Here is a 21,566-nt window from a genome sequence, read left to right on the forward strand (position 1 = left end):
AACACGGCGAGCGCGTGGCCACGAAGTGACCGGCTTCTTTCCCAGCGCCATGCGCCGCCGTAGTAGTGGCAGCCCGGTGTGCCGCCGGGTCCGCAGCGGCTGGCGGCACTGGCACCGGCGCCGCTGGGATCGCCAACTGGCACATGTCACCGAGCAACCCGGCGCCATGTACCGGCATTTCGTGCACCTGCTGTTGGGTGGCGGCCCCGGCCGACGCGGCACCGAACGCGAACTGGTGGTGGTAGTGATGGGCGTGCTCAAAGCTGGGACGATGCTGCTGCGGCGGCGGCGGCATCAGTGAGTGCGAGGTCGAGGCGCCGGTGTCGAAGATCCCCCACGGCTGAACAGGTGGGCACGGCGCCACCGCCGTGGACGGTGAGAAGTGGTCGTCGTAGGCGTTTGCCAGCATCTCGCTGCTGCTCCCGGCTCCGTCGTTGTCGCTTTCCATGTCGCCGCTCCTGAGGACGTAGAGGCGGTACAAGGCCAGGTCCTTGAACTGCAAATCAAGACCGCACATTATATATGTAGACGGATGAACAGTTTGTGATCTACTATCAAATTTTGAATCAAAATTTACTTATATTAGCTTTGATTTTCAATCTTCCAGTTTGAGGCAGTACTAGTGTATTTTTGGGAGAGATACTGACATGTGTAGGCGGGGTGGTCAGGTTCTCTTGTTCGTGTACGGGGACGACGAACTCGTGCATGCCCCACTTGCTCTTGTCAACCCCGCGATCATAGAACACCAGCGTCATCATCCTCCCCGCGAAGAAGCCGCCCTTGCTTCGCGGCCACCGCAGATTCTGGCCGCCGCCGGAGGCCTTCCACCCGCCGCCCCTGGCCGCGCGCATCAGCCGCGGCTCCTTCTGGGCCTTGTGCCCGGGGGCCGCGCCGCCGGCTCCCTTCTTCTGGAACTCCCGCCGGCTGAAGAAGTAGATGTAGCGGTGCTCCGCGTCCTCCTTGTACCTCTCTGCAAGGATGTGCTCGGCGGCGGCAATGGCATATCGGACGTACGTCAGAGAGAGAATTAAATCAGGAGAGGGTTCGGGGGGAGGAAGAGGAACCGAAGGGGTTGGGGAAGAGGTGGGCGGGATCATCGGACTGACCGTAGAGCTCCTCGGGGTGGTAGTCGCGGATTCGCAGGTCGTGGAAGATGCGGTCGAACGGCGGAGGGAGGCTGCCGCGGTGGATCCGGTGGGAGAGGAGGTGGATGAGCTCCAGCTCCGTGGGCACGAAGCGGAAGCCGCGCGGGAACCCGTGCCTCGTCAAGGACCCGTCTGCCATCACCGACGGCTTCTGCGCGCGAGGTCGTCTCGTCGAGGTGAGCCGCCCAGTCGTCTCGTCGGAGAGGAAAGTTGAGGGTGCGTTGGATCGGAGTTGAAGCCGTCGCGGCGTCGGCGTCGGCGGGGTGTAGCGAGGCCACAACCGACTTCGATGGTGGTTACTGCTGGTATTCGAGTCGGACGGGGACAAGCACGCCGGAGGAACCGAATTCAAATCCTTTCTACATTTTGGCCCTCGTAGCCGCACCTCATCTTTTTTTCCCCCGAACATGTGAAAAGGAAAAATGCATGATGCAATATTTCTAATTCTGCAGTTTGGATTTTCTTTTCCAAGCAGAGCTATAACTCTGTTTTGTTGGCAGCCAGCATAAGTATTTTTCTCTCACACCAATCAGCACCACTACCAGAAATCGCTGTAATGCCGAGTGCCTAGGTCTTTGCCGTGTGCTTTTTTTCGGGCACACGGCAAATAGCCACTTTGCCGTGTGCCTCAGCAAAAACACACGGTAAAAAAATACACACGGCAAAATCCATGCTTTGCCGTGTGCTGACACACGACAAAGACTTTGCCGTGTACTTTTTTTGGCACACGGCAAAGTTAATAGTTTGCTGTGTGTTATTTTTGGCACACGGCAAAGTTATAATTTTTTTTTCTCTTCTCACCTCGAAACTTTTTCTACCCACCACATACAACATGTAGTACCCCAAGTTAAAATTGGGTATATTTTTAAATTTTTTTGCTATATATAACTAATTAATTGCATTTCAAGCAATTTTTTGAATCAAGTCATATTTGAACTGCAAGTGATTCAAATAATAGAATAAAATTAGTGAAAAAATGATATTCATGTTATTTAGCCTAGTTTGAGGTCTTACACGTGAAATGAAAAGAAATTTTCAACATCTTGTTTAGGAAACACGGCTACGAACGTGTGTTCGAATGATTTTAAAATTCTAAAAAAACAAATGAAGTCTGAAAATTATGAGATTTGCCAATACCTCGTTATATCGTATGTGGAGGCAGTGGTAAAAAATTGAGTAGGTTTCGTAATTTTTTCACGTACGATGCTTACAAATGGAAACATCTCCGGAGAAGATTCGGAGATTTGAGAAGGATGCAGTTAGGTTTAGAGTAAAAGTGACGATCGAATTTGAGTTCAACTTCGAAAGTTTTTCCACTCTTCACAGACAACATGTGGTACTCCATATTAAAATTTGGTATATTTTTGTATTTATTTACTATATTTAACTAATTAAATTTATTTCAAATAATTTTTGAAAAATAAAACTTTGCTGTGGGCTGGAGTTGGGCACACGGCGAAGCCAGCCCAAATCCGGCCCATTAAACCCGTCGCCGGCCAGCTCCCAACCCTACCTATATTAAAACCCCTCCCCCATCCCATGCCGCCTCCCTCCCCGGACGCCTGCCCGCCGCCTCCTCCCTCTCCCTCTGCCGCCGCCGCCTCCCTCTCTCCTCCTCCCTACCTCCGCTGCCTTCCTCCCTGCCCTCCCGTCCAAGCCCGGACGGCGGCGGCGACACATGGACGCCGGAGGGAGCTCAAGGCCGGACGGCGGGATCCACGGCGGCCTCCTCTACCCCGACGGCGGCGCATCAGCCTCGAGCTCCCTCCGGCGGCGCGGCCTCGAGCTCCCTCCCCCGCGAGGCCGCGAGCTCCCTCCCCGATGCGACCTCGAGCTCCCTCCCAGGCGCGGCTCAAGCTCCCTCCCTGGCGTGGCCTCGATCTCTCCTTCCGGCGACAGTCCAGCGGCGCAACAATGGCCTCAAGGGGCGGTGGTGCGGCCTCAGGAGGCGGCGGCCCGGCCCCGGCCAGCGGCCGGCGGGGGCGCCGGCGGGAGACGGAGGCGTAGCCACGGGCGGTGTCCCGGCCCCGAACGGCGGCCGGTGGGGGCGCCCACGGGAGGCGGCGGCGCGGCCACGGGTGGTGGTGCCTCCTCTCCTGGCTGGCCGGCGTGGTGGTGGTCACGGCGGCCGGTAGCATGGTTGTGGTGGCCGGCACTGCCGCTGCAGCAGTTGCCGGTGTTTTTTTTGGAAAATTGTTTACCGAGTGTCGCTCTAACACACGGCAAAGTCTTTGCCGAGTGCCCGAGAAAAAGTACACGGCAAAGTGGCTCTTTGCCGACGTTTGGATGCCGTGAGCACTTTGCCGTGTGTTACACACGGCAAATGCTTTGCCGTGTGCAAAATAGCCTTTGCCGTGTGCCTCTGGCACACGGCAAACGCCCTGGCTCCTGTAGTGCACTATCCACCAGTCACCAGCCAGGAGTATTTTTCTCTCACAGCAAATCAGTACCAGCAACCAGCCACAGCTAGCTGAACATGTGAAAAGCAGGTGTCTTATTGTAAAGTAACTTTTTTATTTTTTAAGATTACACAGAATAACTTAGATACTCACAACATACGCACATATGCACACTCACCCCTATAAACATACGTGCGCAAACCCTCACCTACCACTGAAAACGTAACACCGTTAATCCTAGAATATTCATCCTCACATGGAGTCGAACACATAACCTAAGGTTCTATCGAGGTTATTGCAACCACTAGGTTACCTATCCTTTTGCAAATAATTTTTTTGATGGATGAGGAGGAGAGGTTGAAATGTGAAAGAATGGGCCTGGCCAGCCTTCGTGATCTGACAATTTTTCCTTATCCTTTTCTAGTCCCGTCTTTTAGCTGTTCCAGTGCTCTCTTTTCCGTTTTGAATCCATGATGCGATGAGAATGAGAGCGTGCGATATTGCTGAATGTTGCGGGTGGTTAAGGTTTCGGAATTTTCAGGGCCCTCCGATGACCAACGGCTATATATGTAGGAAGAACTAGGGCGGCTCAGAACATCAAATGAGGGAAAACATAAAAGAAATATAGATAGACAAGAATGAATATTCGTATCCACAGATCAAATGTTTATTAGATTTTACTCGAAAAACTTCACCATAAAATTATATTCAATTGTATTTATTTTAACAAGTAAAAATGCCTCGTGTAAAAGAATAATGACAAATATATATAATACCACGCAATATCTATACAGAGAACATGTTGATTAAGGGGGTGTTTGGATTGCAGTCATAACTCGCCACGCCACGGAGTATAGCGGCCACTAGGGGTGGAATCGAGCCGAGCCTCGACTTTTTTCAAGCTTTCTTCGAAATCAATATATTCGTATTTATTATAGTCTCCCGCGTTGTTTGATATGCAACTTCAAATCGAGCATAACGAGCCGAGCCGAGCCGAGCCTGCCAAAATTGACTTTTGTTCCAAATCAACTAATCTTTATTTTAAAAAAAGAACGAACGTAATCGGAGCAATTTTGAAACGAGCCACCGAGCCAGCTTAACGAGCTTTTTTTCCAGCCCTAGCGGCCACACCAGCAAAGGCTGCTGCTTGGTTGGCTATTAACTTTTGGCTGCCACAGTTTTTCACGTTGATATTCTCGCCACAACTTTGGTCCCCAAGTGCCACTTATCAACAGAGAAGTCGTCATTCACTCACCCTCACAAATGGTTCCCATGCGTCTATCTGCTCCTAAATCCTGATCAATAATGCTTGTGTCACAACTGCTTAAGCTGTCCTCATGGGTGGTCGTACATACCACCATTGACTGGCTAGCTCTATCCGTAGGCCGTGCTGAACAAGACCTTCACGGTGCTGCTAGAGAGAATGCGGAGGACGCTCGAGTTGGATCCGGCAACGCACTGTGGCAGCTTGAACTGGTTGACAGGAGCTCTGAGGGAGAGGTAATTGTCCATCACCTTTCGGAAGGTGCCCGGCTGCAGGACCCGCAGCTCTAACGGCCCGATGGCGTTCGTCTTCCTCGAGCTCATGTAGCCAGCATCGACGAAGCCTCTGTCCAGCTCATCGCAGCAGCTCTGCAGCACGTCGTCGTCAGCCTCGGCGGCGCTGAGCTCCCAGAAGATGACGTAGTGGCCCGGGTCCGACGACACGTCGGCGTGGCTGGTGTAGTCCAGGACCTCCAACCTCTCGGCGGCGGCGGCGGCTAGGATCTTGGCCGCACCGTCGACGGCGAGCTGGACGTCCTGCTCGCTGTTCCTGTCGACGTTGAGGGACAGTGTGAGCATCCCTCGGCACGCGAACTTGAGCTTTGGAGTGGAGTTGTAAAACCTGGCCACCTTCACCACATCTCCCAGACGGTACCGGTATAATCCTGCTTAACAATTGCATCTTCATGAAGCAAGATATCAAAATTATCCTTTAGAATTATTGCAGCTACAAATTGTTGTTCTACATAGCATATATTAAAGAATTGTTCAAAAGTTTAAAAATCATTGTAGGATTCAAAATTTATTCAAAAAATAAATCATCTTACTCTATTTAGAAAGTGCGCGTAAGAATCAATTAAGACTGAATATGAGTAATAAATAGGGACAAATACCTGATTTGTTTTCTTTAAAAGCAGGATGAATCGTACTTTCAAAAATAAATAGGGGATAAATATGCAATATACCTTTTTAGCATGTCACCAAGCTCAAAAGTTGTTTTTTTTGCTCATGTCACAACACATTAATAATGTAAATATGAAGATTACAATCAAAATATTTAGGTGAATTGGATTAATACCTTCGACTGACCAGATGGTATGCTGATATGAAAGAACGTACCTGCGAAGGTGGTCCTGACAACTTCGTATTGCTCGCCGACGGTGACCTCCGTCAAACTGACAGGCTCCTCGGCATAGCTCGTGTCAGGACAGGTTTCGCCGCCGTCACTGGTCTTGAGAGGGATGAACTCGAAGTAGGCAATGTTGCGGAGCACGGTTGAAGCGTCCCCTCATAAGAGAAGACTTGAAAGTGATACAATATCGGTTCTAGGAGCCTGATAATACTTTTATTACATCAGATGATACATCACCGTACAACTCTACGCGGAAGTGGCCAGTGAAGCACCACTATCGCGAGGATAACAACCAACACCCACACAACGATATTAACTACGAAAAGGGGGGGCATCAGAGTCTTGCACCATATGAAACTTCGTGCGGGTGACCCTATCCACAGGCAAAGTTGGGTGCAGGACGGAACCTCTACTCAACGTCTTCGGAAACGAAGTCTGGATCTTCCTCTATAAAAATTAAGAATAGGGTGAGTACAAACGTACTCAGCAAGTCCAACCACACCCACGAAGGGGTATAAACAGAATATAATGCACAGGGTAAATCAAAGATAAGGCTAGGGTTTAATTTGCGGAAAGTTAATTTTATGCAGGGGTTCATTTGAAAGAAAGGATTTTCAAAGCAAGTTTTTCTTGCACCGAGTAATACGTAGTGTTGACCCACACAGGATCCAAGTTTTAAGCTGCTACCGGACTCCTCATCCGCCGTAGCACACGACACAACTGCCGGACACTTTTCCAAAATAACTCACGCCAACCCATCCATTCCCAAAAGAAACACTAGTTATGTGACCACACCGTAACTCGCCCAGTAACGTGGGCACGGCTATTCGAATAGATTTTAACTCTGCAGAGGTGTGCAACTTTACTCACAAGCGGAGTACCACAGCTCGATCACCGTAGTGTCGGTGCAGATCCCAACAAAGCCATTACCCACCTTAGCTAGACCTGACTAGCCATCACGGGATCCACCAAGGGGTTATTGACCTATCACAGAGGTTTTAACCGGGGCATAAGTCACATAGAGCTAATCCCTTCTCTTTGGTCACCCGTTGCTCTTAGCTCTCCTGATGGCTATCAGACTAACTAGTGCGGTTTATGCTAAGCCGTTGCCCATACAACGGTCGAGTGGTTTGCACGATAGTGGAGTTAGGTGAGATGACACACCAACTCGGTCCTTAATTGTAACAAGATGAATATCTCCCTTCCTTGCTCAACCACACAGGTTAGAGCACATCATTCGGCAGTTCACACAGAAGTGACATCCATCCCATTTAAACTCATCTTTCGAAAATTCCACATTTTTTCCTTCCCACACACTCACGCATTTTCCTTTTATAAAACAAGTTGTATCGTGTTTAAGGTCCTAAGCGTTCTAGCAGCGATTAACGTTCAAATAATTCACATTCAGACATTAATTTAGGTGGTCAAGGAATGATTATAACAAATCAAGGGGTGGCTATCCAACCATGTTTTCAGCAGGCAAAACATATGCAGTTTTGTAAAACAGGCCAATAGGTTGTGTTTATAAAAACTAGGACAAAACATGCATCAAAGGATGAGATTGAACTTGCCGTCTTCAAAGCCTTCCGGGAAGTCCTGATCGAGGTACTGTCCTTCGGGTTCGGGGTCGCGGTATTGGTCCTCGTTCACTTGCTCGCAGTGCTGCTCGTCGACGAGTCCTCCCTCGTTCACACCGTGATCTACGACGCACACAAACAATCACACAATCAAAAAAAGAAATAAAGATTTTATCGCTGAGCTCGAATCGGAAACAATTAAGATATGGAGACAGGAGTAATATTTTTGGGCGGTTCTCTAATGGCATGGTCAAAAGTGTATTAGAAATAGCTTGGTAAAGTTTTAGGTCGATCGGAGATTATTTGGCGCATGAAATGATAGATAACAGAGAGGTTTAGGGGTTAAACTGGGGTTCAGGGGCCTATTTGTAAATAGTTTTGAGGGTGGAAGGATTTGATTGTAATTTTAGAAAACATCGGGGTCACTCTGGAAAAGTGTAGGGGCATATTTGAAATTAAGTTTATGGTGGAAGAATTTATTTGCGAATTGGGAAAATAGAAAAGGGCTCTTTTGTAAATGAACTAGAGAGGTGGGAGGGTTCTTAATAAAATAGAGAAAAAGGCAGGGGGTTTTGTGGCAAAAGGCCACTTTCTTCCTCCTCCCTCCACGGGAAACAGAGGAGGGCGCATGAGGGGGCGGCGGCGGCCCTTGCCGGCCGTCCGAGGCACGGCGGCGACCAAGAAGGAGGGGGAAAGGAGGAGGGGCACACGGGGAATGGATTCCCCTCCTCAATTTCGGAGGAGGGCCCCGCAGGGAGGGGAGCCACGGCGGCGGGCGGCGGTCGGCCCGGCCGGTGCGGCGGCGGTGCTAGAGGTCCTGGCGGCCGCCGCCAGGGGGAAAAGAAAGAGGGTGACGGTGGGATTCTTTTCCCCCATTCACCATGGACTGGGTGCAGCGGAGCGTGCTAGCCACGGGGGCCGACAGTGGCGGGCAGAGCTTGCTCGGGCGGCGGCGTTGATGCGCAGAGGAGGAGGGCGCGCGGCGGTGGAGGTGGTTGTGGAGCTGAGGGAGCGGTGCGGGGGCCTCTTTATAGGCCGAGTAAGACGGTCGGGAGAGGTGGGGCGGTGGCCGCGGGTTGGTCGGCCGGCGAGCTTCGCGGGCGCCTTTAGTGGCGTTTGGCCGCTACCGTGGTGTCGTGGAGCAGCGGCGCGGGCGGCGAGGCGGCCACAGGATGACGAGACGTCTCGGGCAGGCACGAGCGGTGCGGCGAGCATCCGGGGCGCACAGGGACGCGTGTGGGCTGGGAGCAGAGCGTGCGCGTGTGGAGCAAGCGCTGTGCGTCCCTGGCTTGACGACGGCCGGCGTGGCGACGTGGGGCGCAGTGTGCGTGGGGCGCGCGGGGTGCGTCGAGGCAGGCGAGCGGCACGGCGGCTCAGCAAGGCGGGGGTGACAGGTGCGGCCGGCGCCAAGCTGCGAGCGGCGAGCGGCGCGGCGGGTGGCTCGGCCGTGTGGTGCACGCGTGAGGAGGGGCGTGCGCGTGCTGCGCGCGGGGTCGGCTGGGAGCGGGGTGCACGCGTGCGCGTGGGCAGGAGCGGGGAGCGGCCGGGGTGAGGGCGGTGGCCGGCGAGCGGCACGCTGCGCGTCGCGCGTGTGAGAGCGCGGCAGAGGAGAGGAAGGAGATATGGAGGGAAAAGAAAAGAAAAAGGAAAAAAGAAAAAGAAAATGGGAGGGAAAAGTAAAAGAGGGAGAGAGAGGGAAGGAGATCACGCCGGCGCCGCGGTGACGACCGCGACTGGTCGTGCACGCGTGCCGGTCGGGCATGACGCGCGGGACGAAGAGGAACATGGAGACGGGACAGTAATTAGATTCGGATGTCGGGACAGAGATTGGAAAGGGTTCCGGGGAATTGGGGAGCTCAACGTGGAACCAAAATTTTGAAATGATTTCGAGTAATTTCTTTAGTTGAATTTTTGGGATGTTACCACGGTGAACGTGGCTGATTCCGGCGGCATCTCCGGCTCTAAGTTGGCACCGACCATCCCCTCCGACGCACCGTAATCCATGGCGACGAGCGGCAGGCCGCCGGCGTAGTGCCGGAGCTTCCTGACATAGTTCTCCATGGACCCCGTCACGATCGTGTGCACGTACCTCGCGTTAGGCCACAGCGCCGGGATCACCCCGTACCAGTTGCGGAGCCCGGCGCACCTGCGCGCCACCTCGTCGGCCAGCGCGGGGTTCGGCGCCAGGAGGGCCGACACCGCCCGCCGGACGGCCGGGTCGGTCACCCGCGCCGGCGACGGGGCGCCGCGGCGGATGTCGTGGCAGAGCTCCTCCCACACGCGCTCCAAGGTCTCGAACGCGAGCGCGAGGTTGTGCCCGAACATGGTGAACACGGCCCGGACCTCGCCGGCGAAGAGCAGGCCGCAGAGGAGGTGGCAGTAGAGCGACTCCGCGAAGTCCGGGCCGAAGATCACCTCGTCGGGGCTGCAGCGCGGCAGCTGGATGTCGCGCACCGCGGCCTTGTACTCCTCGTTACGGTACAGGTTGGTGGTGGCCGTGGTCGCCGTGAGGCCGCCCTTGGTCGTGAACGGCCGGCTTCCGTAGACGAACTGCAGCGCCTTGCCGCCGTCGACGGGGAACACCCTGGTGAACGTAGAGATCAGATCAGATCAGATCGATGAAGTGGTGGCAATCAGAGATGTCGTGAACTGCTAGCAATCTGATGAACGTAGAGCGACGTATACGCTACCTGTTCCTGAAAGCGAAGGAAGTCCGGTACACGTGCATCGTCAGCTTGATAAGCTCGTCGTTGAAGGGCAGGTACTTGCGCTTCCCCTGCGTGGTGCCGGAGCTGAGGGAGATGGCGGTGACGGGCTTGGCGGTGAGGACGGGGGAGGTGTCGCCGTCGGCGATGCGGCCGATGTAGGGCTCGAGGTCGCCGTGCGTGACGAGCGGCACGCAGGCCCGGAAGGCGGCCGGGTCGGTACGGCCGGCGAGGCCGAGCCTCTGGAGGTACTCGACGGCGCCGTTCTCGTCGAGGATCCGCCGAAGCGTCTCCCGCTGGACGGCGGCGGCGTCCAGGGTCAGCCGTTCGAACTCGGCGATCACCTCCTCACCGTTGAACTCACTCTTCTTCTTCGTCTTCTTCCCCAACATCATCGTCTTGCCGCTTGAAGAACTATGCTTCATCTTTGTTTTGGATAATATAAGGTTGGATCATGCATCCTCCCCCTTGTTGGATTTATAGCAGGAATGGAGGAGCAGAAATTCAAAGGTCCGGTAGGTTCGAGAGTAACATTTGACATTTCCAACCCTAGAGCTAGTAGCGTGATCTTGTCTCATTGGATGTGCATGCAACATGCATGTCTACGACGCCGTCCCCCACATGGATCGGAACAAATGATCTGATGACTAGAGCAACTCAAGTCGTAAACATGCTCAAGTTCACAGTTGAAGTCAAGAAAACAAATGATCTGGTCTTGTGCTCCATCGTTACGTTAGAAAAGAAATGACCAGGAGTGGACTTCACATACTGCATCCTTACGTCAGTTAGGATAAACTTTTGGGGTAAATTTCTTTGGTGCCATTTTCATTGTAAGTGGGCTCCATGTGTCACTGAGACATTGGTAGGAAATATATATATTAACGGCAAAATTTGTAATAGCAAATATTGGACAATTGTCGCAAACTTTTGTCGCGAGAATTTATCTTTGGACTAGCTAGGTTATAAATTATTGCTAGATTTTTTTTGCTATGCTTTGGTTACAAAAAAAACATATTGAAGGAGTTGTTTTCAAACTTATTTTAAAAAACATTATTCAAACGATTAAAACTTCAATAAATACAACCTCTATTTTTTTCCTTTAAAGCGAAGCCTATGTACTGCCGAGATGATTTCTTCGAAGTATTTTTTTTTTGGAACTGGTTGCCATTTAAAATGGCTTATGTAAACTAAGATACATTTGCATCGGCCACACTGATTTCCATCTGGCACGTCAACACTCTATCCAGAACACAATTTTGGAACATTGACCTTGACAATTAGGCTAGCGACAGCCTCAAATCTAAAGGCACTGGGAGGTACAATGTCTCGACCATATAGAGACAGGGTGGGTTTATTTAGAGTAGGGATCTAGATGATTCGGCTAATATATGGGTCCAACCTTAGTGCCAACGTGTGATGGTCACCGAGTCCAGCCACGTCAGCGTGGCACTGTGGCAGATATCAGCGTCACCAGGCAAATCACACTGAAAAAGTAGTGTTGGGACCCAAGAGGGTGCCAGTCATGCAACCACTAGCTTTGGATCGGGTGTGTACGTGTTCAAGAAACCGGCCTTTCTCCTGTCCTTGCCCTGTAAACAATAGTTCTTTGGACATGCTTGAGAACTATTTATGCACATGAGCGGCATTTATTGGGAAATCACCGTAGAAAGACGGAGTCGGTATATTTTGAGAATGTCTAAAACAATCACTGACATACATTTTGCTGCCGAATGGACCATTAATTAGTTAGCACTGAAAGAATAATAATTAGTATTGTTGTGAATGTCTGAGTTGTACTGAATAATCTCAAAAAAAATAATAATTAATCGAAAACATGAGCACTCATGTTGAGATGAGTCGGTGGCTCAAAATAAAGTGGGATACATGGATGTATGGGAAGATCGACAGATGAACAAGTTCAACTGATTTCATTTAGTTTATAAGCAAAGCAAACAGGTGTTATACATACATCAAACAGAAACACGATACAAGATACTAATAGATCGAAAGGACAGTTGAAACCGATCGGGTGCTCTAGCCTAAGAGGGGGAGGGGGTGAATTAGGCACTTTTAAAACCTTAATCTATGGCTCCAACTAGTTTGCACAAAACTTAAACTAAAACAAGCTATCTAGATGTGCAACTACGGTTCACCTTAGTGTGAAACCCTCATCCCAAATTTTTTTTGCAACCTATAGTCAATCCTAGCAAGATACTACACTAAGAAAGTAAAGGCACACAAATTGCAATATGAAATGCGGAAGCTTAAACGGAGGGATGAGAGGAAGCAAACTCTCGACACGAGGATTTATCCCGTGGTTCGGATTACCACAAAGGCGCCCCTACGTCCATGTTGTTGAAGCACTCACGAAGAGTATCGCTTCCGGCAATCAAGTCTCTTCCGTGAACACAATCACGGTCACCTTGATCCCGATCTTCACTAAGGGAGATTGTCCACGAATGAGGGGTCTTCGTCCCCCGCACAGTGTTGTCGACGCCGCTCCACACCAAGCCGGAGAGTCGTTGACGTGCCGGTGAGCCACCAATGCTCCAAGGAGGCCGGCGCACCGAGATACAGGTTTGGTTCACTGTAGAACCACAGCACAAGAATCTAAACCTTGCTTGATCACTCACTCAAGAGCTAACCTAGCACTAACACTCACAAAGTTTGTGCTAAGAACTAAGAATTTGATCTTTATGCTCTTGGATGGCTTGGAGGTGTGAGTGGGATGTCCAGCAACTCCAGCAAACTCAAAATGGCCGGGATGAGGCGTATATATAGGCCACCAAGTCTTGTAGCCGTTGCTCCAACGGTCAGCAGAAAACAGCATACCATCGGATGAACCGTTGCCTCTGAATGGGGAAGCGTCGGTTCATCCGGTCACTCTCAGACCTGAAGTAGCCGTTGAGCTTCTGACGCACTGTCTGCAGCACCATCGGTTTAACCGATGACTGTGTGTCAGTTAAACCGGTCACTCACAGCACTCAACTAGCCGTTGGACCTCTTTCTCTCCTACTGACGTCATTACACCAGTGCTATGCTCCGATGCACCACCGGTTCAACCGGTGCTGAAGGCGTGGCTCCTGCGCGCTTGACATCGTCTCTGGAACATAGTACATTGAATGCACTGATGCCTCTCTTGACACCGTCGGTTCATCCGGTGCTTCACTTCTTTCTTCACTTGATCTCCAGAGGCGCACAGACTTGTGACAAAGCCAGGGCGTCGGATCTTCCGACAACCATCGGATGCACCGATGCTAAGGCATCGGTTCTTCCGGTGCTACTGAACTCGTCCAATTCAGCGTTTCTTTGAGTTCTGTCTTCGTGTTTTGCTTTGTATGACCTTTTTACTCCATTCCTGGGATCTAGAAATGGTCACTTAACAAAACTATTAGTCTCATTGATTGCGTTGTCATACAATCATCAAAATCACTCGAAAATGGCATAAAAGGTGCCCTGTTCGTTATAACAGTTTGGCCGGCAGCGGCAACAGAGAAAAGTCACTAGCACCCACCTAACGTCAATCCTACCACGTTCAGAAACACTTGAATTTGCAAGCGCAGCTTGAGCTTTGCGCAACTGGTGGACAGGTTTCAGACTTTCAGTCTTAGGCAGCACTGAAGAAGACTTTCACGGTGTTGGCGACGAGGATGGGGAGCACGCCGGAGTTGGACTGCGTGACGCACCGCGGCAGCTTAAATTGGTTCACGGCGGAGCCGAGGGAGAGGTAATGCCGCAGCACCTCCTGGAACGCCCCTCTCCTCAGCACCCGGAGCTCCAGCGGCCCGACGGCGCTCGTCTTCCTCGACCCCACGTAGCCGGGGTCCGTGAACGCAAGGTCCAGCTCGTCGCAGCAGCTCTGCAGGACCTCGTCGCCGGCGGCGTCGGCGTTCAGCTCCAAGAAGACGATGTAGTGGCCCGGGTCGCGCGACACGTCGGCGTGGCTGGTGTAGTCCACGATCTCCAGTGCCTCGGCGGCCAGGATCTTGGACGCGCTGTCGACGGCGAGCTGGAGGTCGTGCTCGCTGTTCTTGTCGATGTTGATGGACAGCATCAGGTTCCGTCGGCACACCCCCTTGAGCTTGGGTGTCGAGTTGTAGAAACCGGTCACCTTGACCACGTCTCCCAGCCGGTATCTGTAAAGCCCTGCTCGATCGCCATTTCAGCGATCTGGTTAGTTATTAGATGTTCATCCAATAGTCCAACAAATAGTGTTAAAAAAGATCCAAGTTCAAATAAAGCCAACATGGAAGAAGTGCCGTGCATACCTGTGAAGGTGGTCATGACAACCTCGTAATGCTCGCCGGCGGCGACATCTGTGAGGCCGACGGGATGCGCCTCCGTGTAATTATAGCACGCGTCAGCATCGACGACTCCGTCTCCGGCGTCGCAGCTCTTGAGAGGGATGAACTCAAAGTAGGCGTTGTTGGGGAGCACGGCGAATGTGGTGGACTCCGGCGGCTCCCGGGGTTCGATGTTGGCCCCGATCATCCCCTCCGTCGCGCCGTAGTCCAAGCCGACCAGCGGCAGGCCACCGGCGTAATGCCGGAGCTTCTTCACATAGTGCTCCATGGACCCCGTCGTGATGCTACTCACGTACTGAGCCTTGGGCCACAGCGCCGGGATCACGCCGTACCAGCAGTTGTTGGCGAGCCCCCCGGCATTTGCTTGCCACCTCGTCGGCGAGCGCGGGGCTCGGCACGAGGAGGGCCGACACGGCCTGCCGGACGGCGGGGCTCGTGACCCGCGCCGGCGACGGGGCGCCGCGGCGGATGTCGGCGCACAGCTCCTCCCACACCCGCTCGAACGTCTGGAAGGCGAGCACGACGCTGTAGGCGAAGGCGGCGGACACCGTGCGGACCTCGCCGGCGAAGAGCAGGCCGCAGAGGAGGTGGCAGTAGAGCGACTCCGTGAAATCCGTGGAGAAGAGCACCTCCTTTGGGCTGCAGGGATCAAACTGCATGTGACGCGTGTTGGTGATGAAATCCTTGTTACGGTACAGGTTGGTGGTGGCCGTGGTCGCCGTGAGGCCACCCTTGGTCGTGAATTGCCCGCTCGCGTAATTGAACTGCAGCGACTTGCCGTCCTTGATGGGGAAAGCCCTGTATTATTAGAGAGGTCAGATATAGTATAGTATAACCTAAGCAATTAGGACATCTTCAACAGAAGAATCAGTTATTATCTACTCCCTCCTCTGTTCCAAGTTTTTTTTAATCGAGGTCATACCCATTTTCATTTTCATTACAAGAACAGAAATACAGAAGAATTTGCTGACATGAGAGGAAGAAGATAGGATCATAGAAAGATCTGAAACGACAAAAGGGAACACAAGAACACCTGACTTCAGGGACGAGCCTCCTCCGCAGCACTCTACGGGGACACGTGGATCCCGGTACTGTGGGGCTTAGCGGGAGCAAGTCCCTCTATATTACTACAGAGAAATCACTTCCGACTTTCAGGCCCTAGCGCCCTTCCACCCATCAATCAGATTCCCAGAATAAATATCTATCTATTATATTATTAAAGGAGTGTTAAAAGAAGCCACTACGTTTGCCGAGAGGTTCCAAAAATTCCCACATTAATCTAAAAAAGAGAAGAATTTGCACCGTTGGATTTTATGAAGATCTAACGGTTCAAACTAACTCAAGAGTTCATATCAAATACGATTAATAAATAGCTAATTTCGGATTTAAAAAATTAAAGAAAATTAAGACATGGCAAAGAGTCCATGCTGAATACTATTAGTAAATAGTTTAATTCGGAATTAAAAAATAAGGAAATTAGGGCTTAATCAAAGAGTCCATGTTGAATACAATTACTAAATAGGAAAATTCTGAATTATCAAATTAAAAAATAGCATTAGCACTAGATAAAATTAATATTAGCTGAATAGCTAAATTTAAAATTAAAAGTATAAATTCTATTATATTATTAAGGGAGTGTTAAAACAAACCACCACGTTCATTGAGAGGGTCTAGAAATTCCTACGTTATTCTTTGACTGTCCAACTGTTGTCAGTTGACTAATTTTTTAGTATGTCATATTGTTAGTACCTGTTAAAAGTTTTGCAAACGGATTATGCGTTCTGTACGATTGAAGAAGAGGGGGCATGAGTAATACGTGAGCTTGATGGAAAAACATATGTTTTAGAATTAATCTGGACTGTTAATACCTCTTTGCAAAAAGATAATGTTGACTTGAATTCCTAGCAACTACTGGTAGCTAGTAGCACGGTGGTCGCAGGCAACAGGCTGGCAGAGGGAGCCTCCGATGCGATGTGCCCCCGGTGTCGTGGCACTGCCCCGACGTGAAGGGATGTCGAAGATGGATGGACGGACGATTTCGTGATGATGATGGAGTAAAGAAACGCGATGAGATGTCAAATACGATTAATAAATAGCTAATTTCAAATTTAAAAAATTAAAAAAAAAGACATGACAAAGAGTCCATACCAAATACGATTAGTAAATATAGCTTAATTTGGAATTAAAAAAATAAAGAAATTAGAACTTAACCAAAGAGTGCATGTTGAATACAATTACTAAATAAGCAAATTCGGAATTATAAAATTAAAAAAATTAGCATTGGCACACGACAAAAAAATTATTATTAGCCAAATAGCTAAATTAAAAATTAAAAGTATAAAAAAATTGGCATCAAATATGATTAATAAATAGATAAATGCAAGAACTAGAATAAAAAAATTATTGTTGATATGTGTAGTGATTATGAATCATATCAAGAAGAAAAATAGCTAAATAAATAGTATCAAATGCAATAATAAAAATCCAAGTTTGAGTTTCATGGTAAATAAAGTTAATAAATACTCCAAATTAACGAAGATCTAAATAATATTTGTGTATATGATTTACACCATTCGATTTAATGAAGATCTAACGATCTAAATTGGACAAAAGAGTCCATGTCCAATTTAATGAGATGCAATATTTTAAACTACCAAAAAGTGTATGTATCCAATTAAAGTTAAATATAGGGTCCACATGACATAAAAACTCATGTTACCATCTATGTCTCGCATTAACCTTCCTTAAAGATGCAAAAAAAAATGGCAGCAGCATAAGCGTGACAACACGACCATAGTTGTATTGTATTGGTACTATTGAAAGAGATAATTGCTTTGAAAAATCTTTGGAACGCCCTGCACTACGACACGACCATAGTCTTTGCTCGAGATTCCGAATCACAACTTTTTGAGTCTCAAGAACATCATGCAGTACATGCAGCTGCATGAAGCACACTGGATTCTACTCAAAATCATTGCCGAACTCAATCAATCCATTTCTTCTGGAGCAACCAAACATCAAGATAGGGACGAAAAAATAATGATGATGCGTAGAGTTTCACATATTGCAATCTATTGCAAGACCATTGGCACCTTATGATTGTAAGTGTGGGCCAATGAATACGCAGACGAATTAATGTGAGAGAAATATCCGCTAAAGAACCAATGCTTTCTCCAAACAAGAATCATCATCATAAATATTGCATATTCTTGAACAACTTTAGTTATACAAACTAATCTGATGGTGGTCAACAAAGAATTATGATTCTATGGGCATATAATAGTTCCATACAAGTAATAATCACTGGGATAAAGAGTAAAGCACCGAAACCTACAAATAAATGTGACTATTATCAGCTCAATCTAAATAGATGCATGGGAAAAATCAGGGAGTTAGTCATGTGAGGAATCAAATAGCATAGATAATTATTAACATTATTTTCCCCATCTAATCTTCTATAAGTACACACTGGACATGGAACACAAATGTGATCGATACGTCTAAAGAAGTATAGAGAAAGAGAAGAGAAAAAAAATAAAGAAGCACCAAGATTGAACTGGTAAGGAAAGTAGAAAAAGGAGAATAGAAAAAGAAGACAGAAAAAATGAGAAAATGAGGGCAAAAGAAAAGGACAAAAGTGAATTTATTGGTTTAGTCTATAAATAATATCATTAGAATGAGAAAAATATTAAATTATAGCCATGTCCTGTTGGACATTTGACATCTTTCATATATTCATGAAAAAATAGAAGAAGCGGTTCTACCGAACGGTTTTCAAAACAGCTCTATATCCCTAAAAAAAGCTGCTCCATCAAAGAAGCCACAACTGAAATTATTTTAGCCACAGATACAGGCCTGAAGCCCTGCTAATCTATCTCAAAGTCGATTGCCTACAGTACAAAATCAAATGATTCAAACAAATGTACGTTGTCGATGCTCCTCTTCGCTCAGAAAAAAAAACCCTGAGGCACAATACTAAACAGGAAACTTCTCCATTAGATGCATCGGATGCGATACACACTAATCGATTTCAAATATACCGAGGAACAAAATAGAAGACAGAGAAATCAATAAAAATTGCTAGAGAAAATGAAAAATAAAGAAAAGAGTTAGAAACAACAACAAAGATATATATGGAACTACCTATCACCGAGATGTCAAAACTCTAAAGTAGACCAATATATGCAGTGCAGTCATATGGGCTAAAAACAAATAAATTGTGCAGTAACCAAAGTGGGAAAAATAATAATAGGTTCGATTAAATAAAAAATTTAAAACATATATGCATTGACATAGCACATATATATATAAGTTTTGTATAACATTTATTTACCAAAGCCAGCAGGAGGCCTCAACTTATTTTTTAACATAACTTTTTTTGTCTAATCCACGATCAATTTTATTTCACTCCGATGATGAGTCAGGTCTAGATCTACTAGATGCTACTTAAGTGCTCTAACAACTACACTAGATATATTTTCGCTAAATATTAATCAAAATATTGCAAGATACAAATCGAACTCCAACATCTAAGTTACAGATTGTTGGCAAACATAACTATCAAATACATATAAATATATTTCATAATTATAAAAAACTTTATATGAATACAATTATGTACAATTTGCTCCGTATTCAAGGTGATCCAAAATTGAATTCAATCCTCAAATTTAGATTTTGCATGTTTAAGTACTAAAATATGCAACTATAATATAGAATAAAGCAACATAAAAAGTGATGATTGATATAAACTCCTATGCATAGAAAGCTGCAAGTATTATAATATTGAACAAGAGCAAATGAGAGGTAAATAAATTATAAAATATATCTCTTCTGTCAATGTAAATATTTTTAGAGAATTAAATAAAAAATTAGCTACCCGCACTATTAGCGTGGGCCACCTTGCTAGTTATCTTATTATTTGACCAACAAACGAAGCATCCACGTTCGCTCTCAAGGTCTAGAAATTCCCACGTTAATCGGAGAAAAATAGAAAAATAAAAATTACCCACCACTGCCATTACGATAAAAATTAGCCTAAAATACCCCTGTGCCTAATTAAAAATCACCCACCAATGTCATTATGAAAAATAAAATATAAAATATCATTTAGCTATGTATCAGTTACAAATATATACTATTAATAAAAACTAAAGCTAACAACAATCAATCAAAATAAAATGAAAATAAGAATAATTATCTGCATAATATTATTAAAGCTCAACAAATCAATAGTTCAATTGTTTTAATCAACAATAAGACATAATTTATGATAATGAACAGGATGATGTATGGTAAAAAAATAGTATAATCTTTAAGTAAGGATACAACGACATGCAAACTTTTGAATTTTCAATACTAGCCGCGCAAATGCGCGGGCTATATGCCTAGTTCATTCTAAGTTATAGTTTATTTTAGATTTATTCTAAATTAAAGTTGTCTAAGTTTAATCAACTTTGTAAAAAAATAATATAGTGACACATAATAAAAAGCTATGCACTATCGAGACATTTTTCAATAAACTTCATTTGATATTGAAGATGTTGATTTTTTTAATAAATTTTGCCAAAGTTACATAAATCTAATTTAGGCCAAAACCGAAGTGCTATAATTTGGAAATAAGGGCGGAGTAGATAATAACTATGTGTGTTAGTTGTTGGAGATTAACTCCCAATAATCTAAGAGCTGTCCCTTACATTATTGTAGTCTCACATGTCGTAGGCTGCAAAGCACATCGTCCTGTATAGTTTAAACTCAGGTTTTTAATTGGGTCTTCACTTTCGCAAAAAAAAAATGGTGTTGACCTGAACTTTGCTTCTTATCAACTGATTGAGTTTTGGGGTTTCTGTCAATCGATGTGAAGTAGAGTCCCTCATCACCTGAATTTTTCTTCTCCCAATCTTCACCCCCATCCCTCCTCCAACTCTGGTGAGATTCTGACGAGGCTAGAGGTTCGGGGTTGCCGAGGGCGGCTGCTCACTGCCGGCCATAGAGGGAGGGCCGGTTGCGATAGGACGGCCCGACGGAGGAGGGGAGGGGGGGGGGCAGGGGCGCCACCGGTCAGGTGGTGGGAGACGGCGGTTATGTCAGTGCCGGGACGGGGGTGTCAACGGTGATGACGCCAATGGACGGAGACGATGGCGATGGTGGGAGGCGGCAGACGTGGAGCTCCGACGGGACCCTAGCCCCACCCGTGGCGGTGGGAGGTGGACGGCATGGGCGGGAGCCGGAGGTGCTTGGGAAGAGAAAGGGTGTGGGAAAAGGAAGGAGATATGGTGGAGAGTGAGGGTGATTGAGAGGTCACAACTCACAAATATCTAAATGGATTGACGTGGAGACACCCCCGATAATAGCTCAACAAGTACCTTTTGAAGGATACAACCATATCCCGAAACAAAATTTAAGGAGGAAGACACCAGCACACAAGTACCTGTTCCTGAAAGCGAAGGAAGTCTTGTACGTCTGCATCGCTAACTTCAAGATCTCGTCATTGAAGAGCAGATACTTGCGCTTCCCCTGCGTCGTGCCGGAGCTGCATATCATGCATGGTGAGCTAGCTATGTCCAGGCCTGAGCTGAACAGAAGCAGCGAGATAATGGGAAGACAAACCTGAGGGAGATGGCGGTGACGGGCGTGGCGGTGAGGACGGCGGAGGTGTCGCCGTCGGCGATGCGCGCAATGTAGGGCTCGAAGTCGGCGTGCGTGGCGAGCGGCACGCAGGCCCGGAAGCTGTCCGGGTCGGTGCAGCCGGCGAGGCCCCGCCCCTGGAGGTACTCGGCGGCGGCGTTGTCGGCGAGGATCCGCCGCAGCGTCTCCCGCTGGACGGCGGCGGCGTCCCGCGACAACCGCTCGAACTCGGCGATCACCTTCTCCCCGCTGAACTCGTCGTCCTTCTTCTCTGCCATCTTGCTAATGGTTATGGTTTGAAGATGATAATAATCGGAGGTCGTTGGAGCTGTACCCGAGCTTTATAGAAGGCTGGAATTGGCAGTTTGACACTGTGGCCGCGCTTGAATAAAAGATGACAACTTGTGTTTGCAT

General features: G+C 48.0%; 1 protein-coding gene and 1 pseudogene across 1 annotated transcript; both read right to left on the reverse strand.

Moving 5' to 3' along the window:
- Positions 1-4,918: 4,918 nt before the first annotated feature.
- On the reverse strand, positions 4,919-11,128 carry LOC120710403 (jasmonoyl--L-amino acid synthetase GH3.3-like). The gene is made up of 4 exons (XM_039996095.1): positions 10,207-11,128; positions 9,446-10,100; positions 5,927-6,083; positions 4,919-5,472 (listed from the first exon to the last, which is right to left on the reverse strand). The coding sequence occupies exons 1-4, from the start codon at positions 10,644-10,646 to the stop codon at positions 4,919-4,921; spliced, it is 1,806 nt and encodes a 601-aa protein (XP_039852029.1). The 5' UTR covers positions 10,647-11,128.
- A 2,546-nt stretch (positions 11,129-13,674) lies between these two features.
- Positions 13,675-21,430, reverse strand: LOC120705566 (annotated as a pseudogene).
- Between the last annotated feature and the right edge of the window lie 136 nt (positions 21,431-21,566).

The sequence above is a fragment of the Panicum virgatum genome, chromosome 5K, assembly GCF_016808335.1.
Source record: "Panicum virgatum strain AP13 chromosome 5K, P.virgatum_v5, whole genome shotgun sequence".
In the NCBI taxonomy this organism is placed as follows: Eukaryota; Viridiplantae; Streptophyta; class Magnoliopsida; order Poales; family Poaceae; genus Panicum; species Panicum virgatum.

What these genes read in the sequence shown, in the direction of transcription:
- LOC120710403 (XM_039996095.1), bottom strand. Translation starts at nt 10,646, where the DNA reads ATGAAGCATAGTTCTTCAAGCGGCAAGACGATGATGTTGGGGAAGAAG. An exon ending in CGCCGGAATCAGCCACGTTC is followed by an intron (nt 6,084 to 9,445) that starts ACCGTGGTAACA and finishes GGGGACGCTTCA; the next exon opens with ACCGTGCTCCGCAACATTGC. An exon ending in TGTCAGGACCACCTTCGCAG is followed by an intron (nt 5,473 to 5,926) that starts GTACGTTCTTTC and finishes ATTGTTAAGCAG; the next exon opens with GATTATACCGGTACCGTCTG.